Below are 22,006 nucleotides of genomic sequence, written 5' to 3' on the forward strand. Positions count from 1 at the left end.
GTTATGATGCTTTTATTAGTCACACTTAGCTAGCTGGAAGCTAACAGCTTCTGATCATCACACGTTGTAAGTTGTTTTAAATGACAATCAGTGCCTTTAAATAAAAGCTCTCTTTCAGTGGATTCATGCACAACACTGAACAGCTGTAACATGTACTCTCAGTCTGACACACAACAACAACACACTTTATTTACATCACACTTTTATTAGCAAAGTTACAAAGTGCTTCCCAGAAAGAAAATTGTAATATATAAAAAAAATTGAAGAAATAGTTAAAAACAAAAATAAACAGATCTACAGCACATTAAAGTTCATCAAAATTATTATCTAATGGGAGAGAAACAAGTGAAACACACGATTTTTCTAAAGGAAATATAAACTCAAGCTGTCAGGATCATTGCTTTGAATTCAAAATCTTCACCTTCTCATTCAAAGTCACTTCAAGTTCAAAGAGACTTTACAAGGAAAAAGAGAAAAACAGCTAAAGAGCTGCTGTTAAGAGTTTAGAGCTGTGGCTGAATTTGGATTGACATTATTGTAGTCAGAGCTCTCCTCTGGGTCACCACGTTGCCCTGTTGAGGTGATCAAATGAAAGCATTTCAAAACAAACACTCTCTGTTTTGTCCACAAATGCATTTATTATCAGAGAGAATAATTACCAATGTATATTTTGCATTTCAAATCTCACATTTTGTGCACTCACTTGTCTTGTTAATGACTTCGAGCTGAATCACAGATGTGACATTGGTGTAATCACCTTCTGCTGGACCTGAAATAATAATCTGATTGACTTTCATGTTAACCCTTTAAGACCTACCATAGAACTAAGTCCGCCAGAGCTTATATTATATTTTTACATGCTGTAGTGCCATTTTTGGGAGCATTTCAAGTTGCTATACATCAATACAACCATTATAGCCCAGATTTTATTAATATGTATTCATTAAGTGCATAGTAATTACACAAATTGCAAAAAAGTGCAATAAACTACAAAAAATTTGAAAATCGTTTTTGCTTTTTTAACATATATTTCTAGTTAGAGAAATTTAAGAGGCTTATCCCTCAAAACTGTAAATACAAAAAAGTTGCACAAAATAGTTTCCTACCACAGGAAATTATTTTTATATACTGCAGGAAAAACAAAAATAAATATTATACTGCAAATTTGCAAAAAAGCAGCATATGCATCAAAATAAACGATTTCCAGCAGTGCATTATGAGTCCTAAGCATCCCAGAAACGACACAGAAAGTCATAAAGTCAAACATAACTTTTAAAAACACCAGTATAGGCCCTGAGGCCCTGATGGTAAAAAAAAAAAGACTACATTTCCGCGAAAATGACGTCACTTCCGGTTTCGGGCAGGTAATGGCGGACATGCAAAAGTTCGCGCTGACACCTATTCCAACGTAGGAAGTGTTATGAACAGCTGATCGGATCGGCAAAGCGTGTTTCTGGAATATTATGATTTTGTTGCTGCAAGTGCTTTTTATGCAGTTTTTGCAAAGCTATATGTGGAAGGAAACTGTGACCTAGGACAAGCTGATGGCATAAGATGTAAGTACAACTCCTCCGGTTTCATATGCAAAAAAAATTATTGCGCTAGCTCACGTGGTTGCAGCGCTACCGGGATTTAAAAATAGTTACGCAAAACAGAGCGTGCTCGCGCCGACCGGCTCTAAAGGGTTAAACACAGTTATTGTGTAATCATCCAGCTTCCACAAGCTTTATATTAATGAAAGTGTAAACTTTACCATTTTCAGTGTTTTCACATCTTCTGACTGTCTCATAGACACAACGATCACCTGCAGGTCAGAGAAAACCAGTCACCTCATGTCTGTGATACTAATTTAAACACAAATATTCTTGCAGATAACATTTATATTAAAAGCTGCAGCAGATGTAATAAGTACAGTCTTGTTGCAAATAGCATCAGAATATTTGAAACTACATGACAAACTACCACGAAGAAGAGAGGAGTACACGTGCTGCTGATCTTCATCCTGATTGAGCGTCTGCTCATTAGCAGCACCTTTATTAAAAATGTAAAATAAGACTTTTGCTTTTACATGAAGCTCATGATGCATTTGTGTCTTTGAATGATAAAGAGTTTGTAGTAAGTAAAGGAAAAGGTCTCACTGTTGGTCGTTTTGCAGCGATACAACAAGAGCATGAGAATAATAATGAGAGAGACTCCACAAACCAGTCGAACAGTCAACCACACAGGAGATGAAGAGCTGTCAGCTCCTGACTCAGTTACTGTAACAATAAACAATAATTATCAATAAACTTGAATTATATTTGATATTTGATAACACAGTTTTAATGTAAAAGATCCAGTTCAACTATTTTCTTCGATTAGACAACACTTTGAGTCAACTCCTGCTGTGTTTGAATGACTCCCCACCAGAGATGGGCAGTAACGCGTTACTTGTAACGTGTTACTGTAATCTGATTACTTTTTTCAAGTAACGAGTAAAGTAAGGGATTACTATTGCAAAAACGGTAATTAGATTACCGTTACTTTCCCGTAGGAACGCTGCGTTACTGCGTTACTAAAACCGTGATTTTTTTTGCGAGAATGTCTCATGACAGTGACGTAAGCGAGTGCGCCGTTAGTGACAACAGCTGTGTGCAGATCAACAATGGATCACATATCGATTGTGGGAGAGAGTATGAGCATGCAGCGTTTAAAGCGTGGAAGTACTGACCTTACTTTGAGTTTGATTCCATAAAAAGTGACAAAAACATTAGTGTCCATCGTGCGTGGGAAGAAAACTTCTTTTTACAGCGAAAAAAGCCCTAAACTTCCGAGCAAGCTTCGAGTGTGCTACGACGTAATGGGAAATTCACAGAGAAACTCGCGGATTCTTCAACTGACCGCAGCACACCTGCACCAGGGTAAACCTCCGCCTACCCCAGTTCTGCTTTACAGGTGAAAATAGAGCAACAGGACCGCTGAGTCTTTGACTTTATTTATTTTCTGCTGTGTTTTATTTGCATCTATTTGAAAGAGTGAGTGTAAACACAAAAAATATTTTATTTTATGTGCTGGAATGTGCAGAAAATAGGTTTAAATGTTAAACTAATTTATTCAAGTCAGAGAATGTTGCATATAATTAAATTTTTGCTTGATGCATAAAGTTAAAAGATTAAAACTGATAAAACAAGTTTTAAAAAGGGACCTTTCCATTTGATTACATTTTGTATGATGGATTATGTAGAAAAAGTAGAATTGGGCTGAAAGATCTATCGCTTTATCACCTCTTCAGGTTGTAAATCGTGTTTTTAAAAAGTAACTAAGTAACTAAGTAATTAATTACTTTTGAAAATAAGTAATCAGTAAAGTAACGGGATTACTTTTTTGGGGAAGTAATCAGTAATTAGTTACTGATTAATTTTTGTCAAGTAACTTGACCAACACTGCTCCCCACAATGAAGACATCGACAGTCTCTTAAAATTTCCTCTTAAAATGTTGACTTCAGTAAATCTGCTTTACAAACTTTTACTATATAAACGTGTCAAACAGTCAAATCTTAATATAAAGAAACAAAAACTGATGTTTACATTGAAATTTTCTGTTTCCTGTCAGAAACTGTCAGCATGACTCTGCTCTGTGGTTTGATGTTGTGACTCCTGTTCTATACTACTTGCAGTGTTACTTGTAGAATTGCTGCAGAACTAATTGTGAATTTATGTTGATGTGGAGATTTGCTGAAAGTGGTTGTTTCACATTCATAATCCCACCTAGTCTCCCCTCCTTGGATCACATTCCTGACACTGATTCTCTAGACTCCACATTTTATGTGACTATTCATGTTCAACCATTTCCAATAAGAACATTATTACAATGCCAAAGAGGTTACCATGAGATATGATGCTCTTTCTCTTCATAGTAATCCTCAATCATCAATCTATTCAACATTGTTCCTGAATCCAAACTCACCAGTTGTGTTAATCTGAACTTCTTGGCTGTCCTCTGTGTAGTAAACTGGGTTTCCTCTTCCTCCTCTGCACCTGTAGAGTCCTTCCTGTGAGACACTCATTTGTCCATTTGATGGGGAGACAACATCCACTGTGGTATCATCTCTGTACCAGTAGTATTTCCATCCAGATGATGATGATGGGTTCACAGAGCAGGTCAGGGTCACACTGCCCCCTACTGGAACAGCTGTGTTATCAGCTCTCAGTTTGGCCTTTGGTTTATCTGCAGTTCAGTTTAGAAAAAGAACAAACAAATAAATGACTGAATCTAAATAATTTAAAAAACTAGATGTAAAATGTGAACATGACCAAATCTTGGTGACAAGATAAAATAAACTATAAACTCATTTTTATCAACACTGTGAAACTTTTCTTTTTTTCTTTGCTGTATTTAAAAAGTAATTTTGTCATGGTCTGGTGACTCTGTGTTTATGAATGAATGAAGCCAAAATTTGTCACTTGCAGTTGCCTGCAGTGAAAATGGACCTCTTCCGACCATACATATATTACACAAACATCCCATTACAGGTCAGAATAGGTAGCATTTAAGAAAAACAATGAAAATACACAACATCGGGGACAGAAGGAGAAAAAAAGGACTCTACTCAGACTGGGCTCCACTAGGAGAGCAGTTTGTGTGTGTCTATGTCAGTTACGCGTGTGTATGTGTGTGTGTGTGTGTGTGTATGCCATGTTCAGCTGAGAGAAAGTGTCACCACGCCCGGTTAAGCAAAGGTCAACAGTCTCCAGTGGATCCAGGTGACCTTGAAAGATGGACAAAGAGTTCCAACAACAGTATTGTTATCAGGTAAGAATTTTTGTTGATCCAGTCAGCTGATGACATGGGGACAGCAACATGAGTGAAGATGGTCAAGATCTTGCCCATATTGGGTTCAATAATCACAGTCTGAGTACTCACAGCCTGCCCATCGTCTATCATCTCAACGAGCCTTGTGGGGTTCTGAACAGCTGTAGCCGTTTCTTGTTCTTTGATAAGCCAGGTCCAAGCCAGCTCCAATCAGCCAAAACTCTGTTACTGTGGTTCCGAATTGGTAGATGTCGTTCAATGTGCTCCATCAAGAGTGTCACCAGACATACAACATAACCAACCATCAAGCATCTCGCAGCAAAGGTCTCTGCAGGATGGCTCTCCCGAGCTCAGGCTTCTCATAGAGAAGAGAGTGTGTGTTTCGTCACGAACAGGTTGGTCAAATGTCAAAGGAGCTTGCAAAAAAAAGCGACCATTTGACCTTAGAACTGAAGAAGCTTCTCGGATGAGAGGTGAAACGTCTTCAAGTAACTTAAAGAAGTCCAGACGCTTTTCTTTGCAAGCTCCTTTGACTACGATGACCTGGATGACTGAGAACCTTCACAGACAGGTTGGTCAAATCCATAATTCTTTAGGTTTTAGAGAACAAGACTTAGAGACTCTCTGAGGGTGAGAGTTAGACGAGACTCGATAAAAGATATGAGAAGCTAAGCAGGAAAGATAAGGGAGGGAGAAAAATGTGACCGCCTCCGTCAGAGCCAAACGAGAAATGTTTTTGATTCTTTAAGGTTCTGTTATTTATTGTTTTTTCATGGTTTCACCTTTTGTATTTCTAGTTCCCTTTGTTATTCTTTAGGACTTTTTGTATTAAATCCAGTCATGTTTGTGTATTTTATTTTAACAAATGGCAGTGTTTTAACAGATGACAGCCAGGATGACTTTTTCTTACTTATAAAATTGTAGATTTGCTGCAATTTGTTGAAAATTATTATTATTATTATTATTATTATTATTATGATTAATATTATTATCTCTGTTTATTTCTGTCATTATTGTCCTCAGGTGATGGAGCAGCAGGTCAGCATTGGCGTCTCTATACCAGCTGAAAGTTCATGACACAAAGTGGTGACAAACTGTCTACAATGAGGCTACTATCAGCTGCAGCTCTTTGTCTGACTAACAATGTAACATGCTTTGTAGACCATTGAATCCATCCTGTGCTGACCATTATGACATTTGTCAAATGGAGATCACACAACAAACATGACTTACTTGATGCTGACAATGTGAAGGCTTCACTCCACTCTGTTGAAGAATATGAGTCATCTCTGCGTCGACTCTTACACATGTAGTCTCCACTGCTGGACTCAGAAACTCTGAATGTCACATCATTATTGTGTGTCCACTGTGTGGGTGTCCTGGGTCCTCTCCATTCATACTCCCACTCGGTGGTTTCACCTCCTTCCTGCACCTCACATGTCAGAGTGATCGTCTCACCTCTGAATATCTGAGGCCAGTTGGGTTGTTGTTTTAAAACAACTTTATTGGAAACTGTTTACACATATTAACAGTTGAGATACAAACAGAAACATGAAATCAACACAGAAAACTTAACATTGTATGTTTGATAATCATGAGTGAATGTATATTTCAAACTAAATTACTGAACTCACAGGTTATCTCAATGGTGACTTCATCACTTTGATCAGTGTAGTAAACTGGGTTTCCTCTTGTTCCTCTGCAGCTGTAGATTCCTCCTTGAGATACTCTGATATCTCTGTTTTGTTGATCTCTGATTTGAACTTCATAGGTTGTTTGGGTTCGTCTGAACCACTCATATTTCCATCCATCAGAGCTCTGCACAGAGCAGGTCAGTGTCACACTGCCCCCTACTGGTATGATTGTTGTTCCTGCTGTCAGTGTGGCCCTGGGTTTATCTGCAGATATGAAATAAGAAAATTATATAAACATGCACATTATTCCTTAAAATTGCATAAAACAAACAATCATACCTAATCTAATGCTAATGATCTTAACAGATCAGAAGCTTTTCAGTCAGTGACTCTGGGTAAATGGATACGCTCTAATGATATTATTGGATTTAGTCACATAGAGCCTGTTTGTCTGAGGTATCAAACTGTGACATCGTTTAGACACAACAGTGGAGGGTGAACCAAACACTGAAGACTGGAGAACCCCCAGAGTACTGTGAAGGACAGAAAAAATGTATTGCCCAACTTATACAAACTTCCTGGTGCTTTTCTCACGTCCCCAGTTCCACCTGTGCCCTGTGAAAGGGTATTTTCTAAAGCAGGTAAAATCATCTAAAAAATAAAGCTTAAATCCACCACAGAGGAAAAGTTCTTTTTAAATAAAAATGGCTGAAATGTTGTCACCATGACGTGTTATGGTGACAACACTTAAGCCCATTCATTGTGGGGCGATCGTGGCTCAAGATTTGGGCGTTCGCCTTGTAATCGGAAAGTTGCCGTTTCGAGCCCTGGCTTGGATAGTCTCGTCCTTGGGCAAGACTCTTCACCCGTTGCCTACTGGTGGTGGTCAGAGGGCCATCACCAATGGGTGGATGACTGGTTGTGTAAAGCACTTTGGGGTCCTTAGGGACTAGTAAAGCGCTATACAAATACAGGCCATTTACCATTGTATAACCAGTATGAAACGTTAAGAATGTAACTACTGGCATCACAAACATCATTCATTAATTTATTCATTTCAAAGCATCACACATCATGTTGTCATTATGATCACACTGCCTGTGTTACATTTACTTGATGGTGCAGGAGAGCAATGATTCATTCAAAGTCCAGACCTCAGACAGACTGAAATGCATGAGGCCAAACATCTTTCCTGAAAATCTGCACCAAAGAACTGTTACATGATCTGCAGCAGACTGGTGAAACCACCCGTTGTGTAGCCCCTGATAATTGCAGTGTTTCATTTTGAAGCTTCAAATTATACCCTATTTCCCAGAATGCAACACTGCTCTATTTTTAAAAAGAGATGTTCACTTCCAGTGGAAACACAAATCCTTTAGAGATAAAGGAAAATCTAAACAGCTTCCTAAGAAAGTCAAAACTGGACGGACAAAAGTTTTTCTATAGTAAAGAAACTTTTTTGTACAATTTATAAACAGTAATCTGCATCCACATGTAAGACATGCATTGAAAAACATTTATTTATATTTCACAGAGAATCCATCCTCTGTTATTTGGTTTTTCATTATTTTTTTATACCCAAGTCATACATATGTATCTAGTTATTTTGTGTATTTATTTATTTAGTATTTGAAAGCTTTCATTTTCTTTGTAATCTTTGACTTCCCACACGTGTCACTTCCTGTAGTTTTGAAGGAGACCCTGCTTGGGAGAGATGAGATTATGCTAATGATCCTGTTACAGAGAGGTAAAAGTGCTAAAATGGTTCAAATCTTGGTTGATGTATTCAAAGACACTGCTTCTTTTAAAGCTGTGCATGTAGAAGCCCAATCACATGAAGCTGCTGAACTGAATTTATTTTTATTTAACCCTTTAAAGCCGGTCAGAGCAGGCACGCTCCGTTTTGCTAACTATTTTTAAATCCCGTAGAACCGGAACCACATAAGCTAGCGCAATAATTTTTTTTGCATATGAAACTGGAGGAGTTGTACTTACATCTTATGCCATCAGCTTGTCCTAGGTCACGGTTTCCTTCCACATAAAGCTTTGCAAAAATTGCATAAAAAGCACTTGCAGGAACAAAAACATAATATTCCAGAAACGGGCTTTGCCGATCCGATCAGCTGTTCGGAACACTTCCTACATTGAAATAGATGTCAGTGCGATCTCATGTCCGCCATTACCTCCCTGAAACCGGAAGTGATGTCATTTTCGCGGAAAATGTAGTTTTTTACTTGTAGACCTTAAAAGCCTTTACTGGTGTTTTTAAAAATCATGTTTGACTTTATGCCTTTCTGAATAGTTTCTGGGATTCTTAGAACTCAAATTGCACTGCTTTAAATAATTTATTTTTATGCACATGCTGTTTTCGCTGCAAATTTGCATCATAGGATTGTTTTTCGTTTTTTCTGTGTTGCAGCTTTAAGGCAGGGATGACTTGAGAGTTGCTTTCTCACTGCATATGCTTTATTTCACAATCAGATCGATAACAAAAACATACAGCAGCTCCTCTCCAACTCCTAGCCCTTGGCTGCAGTGGAAAAAGAACTCCAATCCCCTTCAAGGAACATACGTACAAAAGAGTTTTCCTGACACACCAATGAGGCGTTCAATGCCATCTTGTAAATATGAGTACTCTGGCAGAATAACAGTTCAAATGAAAAATACACCAGAACAAACAAGCAAACAAAAAAAGAAGTGTGGGGTACCTTTGAACCAATGAACAAAGTATAACAATTTATACTTTTTAACATAACCCGGCCCCGTCAATATGTGTATCTCTCACATCTGCAGTATATAAAAATTGGTGTATCTCAAAAATAAAACTATGAAGACACTCAAAATAAATTTCCTGTTGTTGTAAACTGTTTTTGCAACTTTTTTGTATTTACAGTTTTGGGGGATAAACCTCTTAAATTTCTCTAAGTAGAAATATATGTAAGAAAAACAAAAACGATTTTCAATTTTTTTGTAGTTTATTGCACTTTTTTTGCAATTTATGTAGTTACTATGGTCTTAATGCATACATATTATTAAAATTTGGGCTATAATGGTTGTATTGATGTATAGCAACTTGAAGTGCTCCCAAAAATGGCTCCACAGCATGTAAAAATATAAAGTGAGCTCTGGCGGACTTGGTCCTATGGTAGGTCTTAAAGGGTTAAACAGTGTTGGAGACAAACAAATAAACACAAATATGAGACCAGCTGGGATGCGGCATCACTCTGATCCTGTTGGAAACTTTCCACAGCAAAATTCCTCAGTTAGGACACAAAAGGAATGAATAAACATTTTTATCATCCCTGTGGCTGAAACTCCTCCTGCTGGCTGATTTAAGATGAAAACAAAAAAATATATATATTTTCTAAGAAAAGGTTGATTAACAAGAGTGAGAAGTTTGCAGTTTGAAATCCTAACAGAATAAAAACAGATGCAGAAATCTGGAATGAATGTTTTATGTTCACCTTCCTGTTCAGATCAATAATTTTAAAACAGATGAAGTCATTTCAAACATTTATCCACTGATTCAAATATATAAAATATATAAAAAAGGATAGAGTATGGAAGACCACAAGAGCCACGCACATCGAAATAAAGAATTCTGTGCTTAAATAATGAATTGTAGAATAAATTCTCCATTTGTAAATTCATTTTTGAATTCCAATTTAAACAGATTTTTAAAATGCTTTTTAAAATCTTTATTTCAAAAAACATTTTTGAATTCCAACTTAATAAATTTCATTTCAAAATCCTTTTTCCAATTTCATTTTAATAAACTGCATTTCAAAATCCATTTCCCTTTCCTGTTCACGCAGGGATTCAACTCTGGATTAGCTGCTGGATTAGCTGTTGGATTAACAACTTCATTTTAAAAATCCTGTGGCTATTCAAATTAGCCACACCGTGGCATGTAAGGAGCTCTCTGATTGGTTGGACAGCCACAGGCTGTCTGCCTGAATTTTTCTAGTTCATAGCTTCGCCCTGCTACGAAGCGTGTGTGCTTGTACAAAGGCCGTTCAGCCTCGGGATTTACACTCGGCTCGACACGGATATGTGAAGAATGAAGGGACCTTGCAGCGAAACGGAGAGCCCAACCTCTGACTGAATGCCCGTTTACTCAGTCTGACCACTTGTTGAAGGTAACGTGCTGACGTGGCTAACGCTACCATCACTGCACGTAGCCCCGTTATTTTAAGGTCATCTTAGCTTATGAAAGTTTTACGTCACAGCTGTACGAGCTCGCTACGTGTTTTATAAGCTTTATTTCACAAATAAAGCTGGAAGTAGAATGGTAAATGGCCTGTATTTGTATAGCGCTTTACTTAGTCCCTAAGGACCCCAAAGCGCTTTACATATCCAGTCATCCACCCATTCACACACACACTGGTGATGGCAAGCTACATTGTAGCCACAGCCACCCTGGGGCGCACTGACAGAGGCGAGGCTGCCGGACACTGGCACCACTGGGCCCTCTGACCACCACCAGTAGGCAGTGGGTTAAATGTCTTGCCCAAGGACACAACGACCGAGACTGTCGGAGCCAGGGCTCGAACCGGCAACCTTCCGATTACAAGACGAACTGCCAACTCTTGAGCCACGATCGCCCCTAAGAACCAGCACTGAGCCCTGTCACATTTACAGTGGAACCCCGACTTACAAATACCCCGTTTCACGAAAAATTCAAGTTACGAAGGCACTGAACGGCAATATTTCTGCCCTTGTTACGGCAAAATGCCCGAGTAACGAAATCCGCTGGCTCTGATTGGCTGAGCCTACAATGCCCACAATGCCTTCCGAATAATGTGACAACCCCTGGCTTCCATACTTGCGATTCACTGTTCCACTTGAACAACGTATTGTTGTTCTAGTTATCAATTAGCCTATAGCCCATCGTTCAGTATCGCCTCACTCAAAACGCGCAATGGGTGCTTCGACTTACGAAAATTTTCGACTTACGAAAGACCCTCGGGAACGTATTAATTTCGTAAGTCAGGGTTCCATTGTATATAGTGTTAGAGCAATGGCTGCAACTATGGCGTTATTTTTGTGCCACTATTCTGAGCGCACGTAAAAAAAATTTGAAAGTGCAAGTGTTGCATTTTGAGGAGAAATTTATTTTGAGCGAAGAAAAGCTAAATTTGAGTGAACAAAATTCATTGCTGCGTGCAAAAAATGTATTTCAGTGTTTGCTATTATCCGCACACACACACACAATAGCAGCCCCTCTCGCTCAGTTTTTGCATTTGCGCTTGCTCGCAATGTGTTGCTTGCGCTCTCGACATTTCTGCCCGTGCGCGTTCAACTCTTTCTGTACACGGTTATATTTGTGCCACAAAACCAGCCAATCACAGACTTGGATGCAAAAAAATCTGATTGGCTGTTTTGGTCTCCAATCAGCTCGAAATGACGAAATGCAATATCCCAGAATCCATTTCGTCCAAAACTCAAACGAGGCAATGGCGGAGGAACACAGAGTGGCGGAGTTTGAAATATTACTCTTTCTGGGTCACAAAATAAACTTTTAAGATATTTTCATGCGAGAATGGTGCTGTGTAAACATCAAATATCTGCATGATTTATCAAGACATCACATATTTGAATAAGTGCTCTAATGTTTTCGGAGATGGCTCTTTCGGCTCCGAACCGGCTCTTTAGGTGGTTTTGTTGCTTTAATTAATTTATTATTAACAATATAAAATTATGCACAAAAGGAATTACTAATGTAAACAAAAAGTGGTTTTATTTATATATGTTTATATATGAATATATGCAGTGGCCCCTAGAGACAAAGCACTACAAACTCCAAAACACATTTCTGAACTGAACTGAACTTCCAATGGAGAAGCGTGATGACGCGCGATTGCGGGTCCCGCGAAAATTCAGAAGCAGATTTGCATCGCGAAAACGCGTCAAAAAAAATAGGCGTGTCAGTTTTTGTGTTGCATTTTGTGCATACGCGCGTTTCGCGCCTACTGCTCGAGTTGGAAAAATCTGAACTCCAGCATCAATTCGCGCCGCGACAACCAATCAGAAGCCTGGTGACGTGGCTCTGACCTAGGTCAAAGGGGCAGGTCCAGCCAAAGCCCTTCATACTTCATTCAATATGGAGGAAAGGCTAATCAACGCCGTAGCAAACCACCCGGAGCTGTACGACACCAGCTGCTTTCTGTACCGAGACAGGAATAAAAAGGACCGAGCTTGGATGAAGATATGTGAAGAGATCCGGCAACCTGGTAAGTTCATTCATTTCTCTTTTTAAATTTTTGACTGACCTGGGGAAGCTGCACAAAAGCTAGCAAGCCTGCCTACTGTCCCGCTATGTTCCCACTGATGTACAAATACCTTTCTGCTCTTATGCATGTTGTCATATAGGTCAACGGAGCTTGCAAAGAAAAGCGTCTGGACTTCTTTAAGTTGCTTGAAGTCGTTTCACCTCTCATCCGAGAAGCTTCTTCAGTTCTAAGGTCAAATGGTGGGGAGTCCCAGATATAAACCTAGTGGGAGTATCCCCCCACAGAGGGACAAAAGGACCCCCTGATGATCCTCTAATCGCCTGAGCCAAGGTGTGAAACTGGGTGTGGGTCCCAATCAGCCAGGGTTTCGGGTGAGCTCATTGTGAAACCTGGCCCCACCTTATCATGCGAATTCCTGAGGTCAGATGCCCCAGGATGTGAGTGGGCGTTAAGGCGTCTGGGGAGGGAACTCAGAACTGGATTATAGATGGCAGAGAGTTGGTGTCGTAAACCACCGCCTCTGTTCAAAGATGGTCGCTCACAGTGGACATAGATGGCTTCTTTCACTTTGTGAAAGAAGAAGCAGAGTCGTGTCTCCTGCCCTTGCCAAATTTATCATGTTTGGTTTTGATAATCATCACGTCCAATTGAAAAAACAGCACAAAAACACCCATAACTATGACCTCATTTGGAAATAGACACCTGCACCGGGAGGGAAAAAGGCGCACAAAAGTGGCAGGCAGATGAAGAAAGAAACGCGGCATAATAATACTTTTACGTTTTAAAATCTACAAAGGTTTTCACTTTGAGAACCCCTGTTGCAATAAATGAGAGACCACTGTATATACTTTCTCTATGACTATTGTTTTCAACCTGTTATCATTAGGGCTGCCACAATTAGTCGACTAGTCACGATTACGTCGACTATCAAAATCGTCGACGACAAATTTAATAGTCGACGCGTCGTTTGAAGCTTTGTAAGATCCCAAAAGACGCAGGAATAAGTAGTAGGATTTAAGAGTGTAATAACGGACTGAAACAGAAGATGGCAGCACTGCATGTACAAGGATGCCAGCTGCCGTTAAACCCAGAGGAAGAAGAAACTGTGTCCCAGAATTCATAGCGCGGACCTGCTCAGTTTCCAGCAATGGCGGCAGCTAGTTAGTTTTAAAATTACTCTTATTATTCTTTCTGGGTCACAAAATAAATGTTTAACATATTTTCAGGTGAGAATGTAGCTGTGTAAACCTCAAATATCTACTCAGTTTATCAAGACATCACATATTTTCAAAAGCGCTCCGACGTTTTCGGAGACGTCTGTTACCCACCAGCTCGATAGTTAGCCAGGGTTCAAGGCTCACTAGAGCCAGTGAGAACACCGGACTCCCAGCAAATCGTTTTCAAACCCACCGCCATCTTTCACTACTCAGGTTAAACATGATATATAAATCACTCAGATAACTTAAAAATGTTATTGTTTGGCTTTTTTCAGTATTTTATTTGTTCCTGAGTAAATCGGTTTGGCTGATATTAAAGTTATAGTTTTTACACAGCTGAATAAACGTCAAGCAGACAGCTGATTATCAGAAGTGTGAGATGCTCCAGAATATACTCCGGTGTCCTGTTATATTTTAGATAGCAAGGAGCAGACGGCTGAGTTTATTAAACTTCACCGAAACAATCTGCAAATTTCATTTACATTTAATAAACTATCATATTGTCTTTATGTTTAGTTAGCACATACCTTAAACACTTAAAACTGTAAGCTAATGATAGTTATATAAGAGCAGATGCATGCTGGTGCAATAAGCTGTACGTTTTACGTCCGATGGATGCATGATCTGATTAGTCAACTAATCGCAAAAATAATTGGTGACTAGTTGACTATCAAAATAATCGTTAGTGGCAGCCCTAGTTATCATTTAATATTGTCTTGACAGTCAACTGATTCTGCAGCAGAGCCATCCCCTGTTGCTTCTCCTGCTGCTGCACCCACAGGTATGTACAGCAAGCCCTGATAGCTTTTTACTCGCTTGAATTTCCTTGTGATCACCTTTACTAAATATCTACAACCAATCTGTTTATATCCTGGTTTTTTTTTCAATGTTGAAAATGAAAATCTAGTAGCAGCCTTCTCATTTCTTTGTGTTGTTTTGTGCTGTGTTTTACAGGCCCACAGAGGAGGACAGCTCTGAGGCGGATGAGGGACGGGTCCCAGGACGGTCCATCGGCGGTGGAGCTGGCCATCTTGGAGTCCCTGAAGAGGCCCCACCAGTCTCCAATGGAGCATTTCCTCCTCAGCCTTGTTCCTGCTCTGGAGAGCATGCCGCCTCACACGAGAGTATTAGTGAAATTTCAAATTTATAAATTCGTTTTTGAAAACAGCACTGCTGTGTTAAATTTGGAAACATTGGACCCTAGCAACCAGTAGTTTTCTGATGAGGCAGCAGGCTCTCCAGGGCAGAAACAGTGTTCTTATTTTTCTCCTCCTTCTCCCTGATGCTCTTCCACTTTAAGCTGGGTCCTTTTTATTCCTGTCTCTCTGTAAATACTTATATTTTATATATTTATGTTTAATGTTTTTTTGATTGAGAATTTTAATATTATTTAAAATAAAAATTTTTAATGACTATGTCTCAGTTCTACTACACAGCAAATATTGGCACACAACTTGACATATGTAGAATTTATTTCATATTATACTAATGAAAAAATATACTACTATATAGGAACATAGTGAAGACCAATTATTTAAGAGAATAAAGACAGGTTAGTTTATTTTGGAGGCAAGCTCCATTTATTGAGAAAATTTTAAAAAGGCAGGAACGCTCTTTAGAGGTTTGTGGGTGGCTCAGAGCTGTTGTGGGGAAGTCACTGGGACTTCAAATGGGCTTTTCTTTTGGCTGCCAAGACACTGCTCCCTCCTCCGAGAAGTGTGGCCTGAACTTCTCCCTCACCAGGACAGCCTCTCTGGAGGACTTGTTGGCTGCTACATGACCCAGGCCTGTTTTGAAAAATTAACCTGTGATAAGACAGCATATCAAGATAGAATTGTTATTATCATATAACTAAAGATGAACCAAACTGTTCACAATTTTATCTAGCGGTCAGTTTTAAAAAAGGCTGGTGACCCCTGTTACAGAGTCTGACAGCTGTGGGGATTATATACAAATATTCAACTGGTTCTATACCAAAATTAAACCAGGTCTAAAAATTTTTTTTAAAAAAGGACTTTGTAAGATAGACCTTCTGAGTATCACTACAAAGATTACCAACAGAGGTCCTCATACCACAGTTTGATATCAGCAAACATCGAGAGCATACATTGATAGACACCACAGCCATTGCAAACACTGATAACAGCATAAATTGAATTAAATCGTGACTTGATGAGACCTTTTGAGTATCACTAGAAATATTAGAAACAGTCGTCTCCATACCACAGTTTGCTATCAGTAAACACCGACGGCATTCACTGATAGCATACCACATTCATGCTATCAGTGTATAAATGGATAGTTTAGCATATATTAGCACAGGTATCAGGACTACCATATTAAACACTTTTACTAACCGCAGCCAGATGGACAGGCGCTCTGCAGGTGGGATTGCGCGCCTGTAGTACCGCTGAAAGCACCCGTCATCCAGGCGCAGCTCTTTGAGCAAATGGTGAAACTCACCAAACTGCTCATGCTTCTGGAGGACCTGATGGACCCAGGTACGGCGAGGACGTCCTTTACGCCGCTGCTCTGCTCTCCACAGTAAATAGACAAGGGAGACTCTCTCTTCAAACGCTAGATCGACAGCTGCCATCTTGTAAACATACCGTCTGGCAAAACTTCCTCCATTTTCGGTTCACACAAATAATTCGCGTTGGACCCGGGTCGAAGTGCGAATTTGCACGCGTCGTTAGGGGCGTCTGGCGCGTTTTGGTCGCGTCTATCGCATTCGGTGTGAACACATCATAAGAACTAAAACCATAACAGCCATAACCGAGCCTGGGGTAATAATAATAATAACTACAATAATCAAAACAGCAAAGGACTCCGAACATGAACCATATTATAAAATACCAAAACACACGAGACTCAAAATGCTCAACCGTGACAACTGGAGCATCAGGGGCCAAATCACAAAACACGTTTATGAATGACTGAGCCACACATTTAATTTCTGACTGATTAACATTTATCATTAAAAAATAAAAACAGTATTATCAAATATTTTAACCCCATTATTGTTTATTATAACTTTGTAACAGTTTATATTATCATAAATAACTTGGCAGGTTGGGGCTGTAAATCACTTTGTGACATATGTTTTCGTCATAATATTATCCCCCTCTGATCTCCAGACTTCGGAGAATCCATGTTGTTTTATTTCTTATGACATTTCTAAACTCACCCATTTCCTCAATGATGACTTGATCACTTTCTACTGTGACTGAATTTGTTCCTTTTACACGTCCTCTGCAGGTGTAGGTGCCGGCGTCAGAGGTCACAAGTACTTTCTTTGATTCACCAGCTACTGCGAACTTCAGCTTTGAGTACAAAGGGGGTTCTCTGAACCACTCATATTCAAAGTCAGCAGAGTACTTCACATCACAGGTCAGTGTCACACTGCCCCCTGCTGGTATGGTTAATCTGTCTGCTGTCAGAGTGGCCTTCACTCCAAGGTCTGTAATTTAGAAAAAGATCAAAAGAATAAAATTGTTGTTCTGAATGTTTGAAGCAAACTTATATAATCTGAATCATCTGTTGGAGTTTTTGCAGCCAAACAATTCAACATACTGAAAATCTACAGAGACTTTAGAGTGACGTGTTAGACAGCTTCTAATCAAAACAGCAACTGAGGGATGAAGGTAACAAACTCTATGCTGAGCTCAGAGCAGCATTTGGTTACCATGTTTCATGTTGGTTTTTCCTTTAATTTGTCATCTGAGTGAAGCTTTTGATAATTAGCATATTTACAACTCCAAGAGGTAATCCAAAAACAAAAAAATCCTATTATAGAGATTGACAGACCACGTGACTTTCGCGCATTGCATTGTGGGTACGAGTGGCAACAAAATCAAAACACTGCATTAAGCGCTAGCATTTCCAGCACCGGTAATCATTAATTCTGCGGTTTTAATCCCTAGTTGCATTTTGTTATGTACAAAACGACGGAGAACACGGCAGGTCCATACGAAGACAGACTTGTTGAAAAGGCAAAAAAGCATGAGGAAAAAAATCAAAGGAGTGAAAGGGTCAGACCCATACGAGCATACAGAGTGGAGTAAGGACGTTAGCGTGCTGCCCAACTTTCATCACGCACATATTTATTATTATATGGTCCTAAGTGTGAGTGCATACACTCACAAAATGTTTAGTAACTTCAGATCCCTGCAACAAGCCCAGATCCATTTTACTTTGTGATTTGGACTATTCCATTTCATTTGTTATTTTTTTTCCTTTATCTCCTGTACAGGCCAACACAATCTATTTGTCGTTTCAGGTTGTAGTATTACACAACATTTTCAGATCTAATGGAAAAAAATGAGTGTTTTGTAATTCCTTCAATTTATTGTCTTTATTTATAACTGGCATTATTGTTTCATTCTATTCTAGAATTTTACAGGAAAGAGGCAAAATTGTAAAAATCCATTATGCTTTATTAGCTGCTTCGGTGAAAAATAAATCAACAATGCAACAAAAACATATCAAAACAACATACTGGAAAACAGTTATTCATCACTTGAGTGCTTCAATACAACACTCGGGCACATATATGCGGGACTTTTCGTGGCTGTTTTGATATCGCTCTCTCTCTTAACTGATCAAATCTCGCTGTGGTAGCAGCTTTAAACTCGGTATGACCCAGGTTGATAGAGGGTGCCCAGTCTGGATCGCATTCCTGCATTTTGTAAGCTGGTTTTCCTACACAACACAACAAATATAAGCCCGCAAAGCCACAGTGAACAAAGCAGCATAGCACAACGAATTAAATTCAAATAAATATAAGACTTATTTGTAACCTACATCAACAATTATGTTATGATAAATTACGTAATTACAACTACAACAGAAGACTTACCTTTGTGGAAATGCTCGGAGCAGACTAACATGTGAGCTGGAGTGTTCTGGAACGTTATATTTGGCCTTCGAATGGCTGCAATCCAGACCATCCGTCGGCTCTTTGTTACTTCGGAAACATGACTTAAACAATTTCTCTTCCACGACGTAATCCGATAAAAACCGATCTCTTTATCCGTCGGCTTCCCGTGGCTGTCATGCGACCGGCTATTGCAGTTAATAATACAACAGCTTCTTGCCATTCTTTGTGTTTCTTTTCATCGCTTTTTATCGCTGTGGAACTGTTTTCATGTGAAAGCCTGCATGCGCTAGTACCGCTTGCCACTCGTTCCCACAATCCTTTGAGGTTTTACCCCTGAATGACGTCACATTTTCAATCTCTATGGTCGTGTCCAAATTCATGGGCTGCATCCTCCTGAGGTCGCATTTGTAGACCGATTACGTCACAGCGACGCGCCAAAGGCTGTCCAAATTCATAGACTATGGCTGTATCCCAATTCAGGGTCTGCAGCCTTAAAGTACGCAGCCTCAACGATCCTCAAGGGCCGCGTACTTAAAGACCACTAAGGCCGGAAGTGCGAGGCTTGTGAAATGGGACGGTCTAGCCTCCGTTGTGCTGCCCAGGTTGCCTAGCAACCATGATACTAACAGCTGGAAACGTTTCATACAGCTTTGTTTGACAGAAATGAAGGAGAAAATCTTTTGTTCATTTGTTTGTTTGTTTCTACATGAGCTTTGATCATTCTCTGTAAGATTAAGCTCAGCTATTGAACGGCGTATATTTTAAAGTAAAGGCTTTAAAACCAAGTTAGTACAAACGTCACTAATGTCACATAACTTTGCCGACATGTGGCCAACAGTAATGTTTTAATGTTCTTCGTTATTAAACATTTGTACATAAACAAGTGACATGATATTCAGTACATACTTAAAGTTTACTCTTCGGGCGCCCCTCATCTGCCGTTTTTTTTCGGCAAAATTATCCACACCCACCGCCGCGCTATGCATTCTGGGATACATTGGGCCATGAAGTCTACACAGCCACATCGTTAAAATTCAGGGAAATGAAGGACGCATTTGAGGGCCGCATTTCGAGCAGCCTTCGAATTCGGACAGCCTTTGTCGCGTCGGTGTGACGTAATCGGCCTTAAAATGCGGCCTTTAAGGCTGCAGACCCTGAATTGGGATACAGCCCTCAGCTGTTACCAAAATAAACTTTTAACATATTTTCAGGCGAGAAAGTAGCTGTGTAAATTACAAATATCTGCTCGGTTTATCAAGACATCGTATATTTGCAAAAGTGTGCCGACGTTTTCAGAGACATCTGTTACCCACCCACTCGATAGCAAGCTGGGGGGTTCAATGGTCACTCCAGCCGGCGTGAGCAGTGGACTCCCGGCTTCATCGTTTTCAGAACCCCACTTTTTCGCTACTCAGGTTAAACATGATATATAAGTCACTCGGATAACATAAAAATGTAATTGTTTGCCTTTTTTCGGTGTTTTATTTGTTCCGGAGTAAATCGGTTTGGCTGAGATCAAAGTTATTAGATTATTAGATTAAATAAAACTTTATTAATCCATCGGGTGGGTTCCTCCGGGATTTTCACACAGCTGAATAAACGTTAAACAGAAAACTGATTAAACAGAAGTGTGAGACGGTCGACAATTTACGCCCGTGTCCTGTTATATTTTAGATGGCCGAGTTTAAACTCCACCAAGACAGCGGTGACACATTAGTGTCCCATTTCACAACCTCGCACTTCCGGCCTTCTCGGTCTTCGAAGGACCCGGCCCACGTAGACCGCGAAGGCTGGGTCCTCCGAAGGATGCAGCCGACATTTTGGGCTTCTGTCGCTACCCGATCCGTACCGGAAACCCGATCGGTACCCCGCATGCGCAAATCTTAAGTCACTTCCTCTCTTTGCCAACATTGCGACATTCAATATATTTGAATGATACAGTTAGCGCCCAGTTAGCTCCTAGCATTTCTCAACAGCTCTGCCTCCTTTTCGACTACTGGGACATTTAAACATACCTCCCTTTACAAACAAATTCATGCTTTTCTCCTCAACAGAGAGTATTCCCCGATTGAACAACAGCGCTGTAAAATAAGAAGAATGGCGCCTATTTACAGAGTTAATAATACAGACATTGTAATATGTCACGTGAAGATTCATCAGCCAGATGATTTGTTTACTGACAATTGACAGTGATTGCAGACATCATCATCACTATTCCAATCAATCCTCTCCACACAGACAAGCATAAACACACTCAACTATCACTAAATCAAATTTAACACGCATTTGTAATGACGCTAATTCAGTTTACAATAGGGTTCATTCGCTTGGTCAGCAGGTGGCGGTATCCTCGTACACTGGGGAGTAAAATGCCATTAAATGAACAGAAGAAGAAGAAAACATCTGCACATGAGTGGTACGGATCGGGTAGACCCGATTTGTACGGTCCGATCTTGCACATGCGCAGTAAGGATCGTGGAGTCCTGATCCTTTTTTTCCCCGTTTTTGTCTACATTATATTGAAATGTTTCATTACTGCAAACATTTTAAGAGGTACTTATTATTGTTAACATCTTAACAGATACTCTGACCTATAACTATCGTAAAATGCCTGAAGTAGTGGCCTTTCGCACATGCGTGGTACCAATCGGGTTTCCGGTACGGATCGGGTAGTGACAGACTTCTCCGAATGCAGCCGACAAATGCATCCTCCTTTTCCCCAAATTTGAAGGATGGGTCGGGTGTGTCCTTCGTGGCCCACCATATCCCAGAATTCCTAGCGCGGCCCAGCCAAACTCCAGCTTCCGGCAATGGTGGCCGCTACTAACTTTTAAAATTACTGTTATTAATTTTTCTGGGTCACAAAATAAACTTTTAACATATGAGAATGTGGGTGTTTAAACTTCAAATATCTGCTCGGTTTATCAAGATATCGCATATTTGCAAAAGTGCGTCGACGTTTTCGGAGACATCTGTTATCCACTGAAGCCGCCGAGAACGGCACAACTCCTGGCACATCATTTTCAGATCACGGCGGATTTTCGCTACTCAGGTTAAACGTAATATATAAGTCACTTAGATAACCTAAAAATGTTATTGTTTGGCTTTTTTCAGTGTTTTATTTGTTCCTGAGTAAATCAGTTTGGCTGAGATTAAAGTTATTAGATTAGATTAGATAAAATGAGGGTGGGTTCCTCCTTGGTTTTCCCACAGCTAAATAAGCGTCAAACAGAAAACTGATTAAACAGAAG

General features: G+C 39.8%; 2 protein-coding genes across 2 annotated transcripts in view; both read right to left on the reverse strand.

Moving 5' to 3' along the window:
* Positions 1-22,006, reverse strand: part of LOC146674660 (titin-like) — a 414,653-nt gene that overhangs the window by 142,085 nt on the left and 250,562 nt on the right. The gene's annotated exons all lie outside the window — the stretch shown is intronic.
* On the reverse strand, positions 496-17,571 carry LOC146674664 (Fc receptor-like protein 5). The gene is made up of 11 exons (XM_085385216.1): positions 17,562-17,571; positions 17,064-17,336; positions 6,427-6,690; positions 6,026-6,304; positions 5,853-5,855; positions 3,947-4,207; positions 2,138-2,258; positions 1,963-2,000; positions 1,754-1,804; positions 704-769; positions 496-572 (listed from the first exon to the last, which is right to left on the reverse strand). Exons 1-11 carry the CDS (start codon positions 17,569-17,571, stop codon positions 496-498), a joined length of 1,443 nt encoding a protein of 480 aa, XP_085241342.1.

This window comes from Rhamphochromis longiceps, linkage group LG3 (assembly GCF_057381845.1).
Source record: "Rhamphochromis longiceps isolate RC_006_pf linkage group LG3, R_longiceps_female_GT1.1, whole genome shotgun sequence".
NCBI lineage: Eukaryota > Metazoa > Chordata > Actinopteri > Cichliformes > Cichlidae > Rhamphochromis > Rhamphochromis longiceps.

What these genes read in the sequence shown, in the direction of transcription:
- LOC146674664 (XM_085385216.1), bottom strand. An exon ending in AGTCACCATTGAGATAACCT is followed by an intron (nt 6,305 to 6,426) that starts GTGAGTTCAGTA and finishes ATGTGTAAACAG; the next exon opens with TTTCCAATAAAGTTGTTTTA. An exon ending in CGCTGCAAAACGACCAACAG is followed by an intron (nt 2,001 to 2,137) that starts TGAGACCTTTTC and finishes GCTCAATCAGGA; the next exon opens with TGAAGATCAGCAGCACGTGT.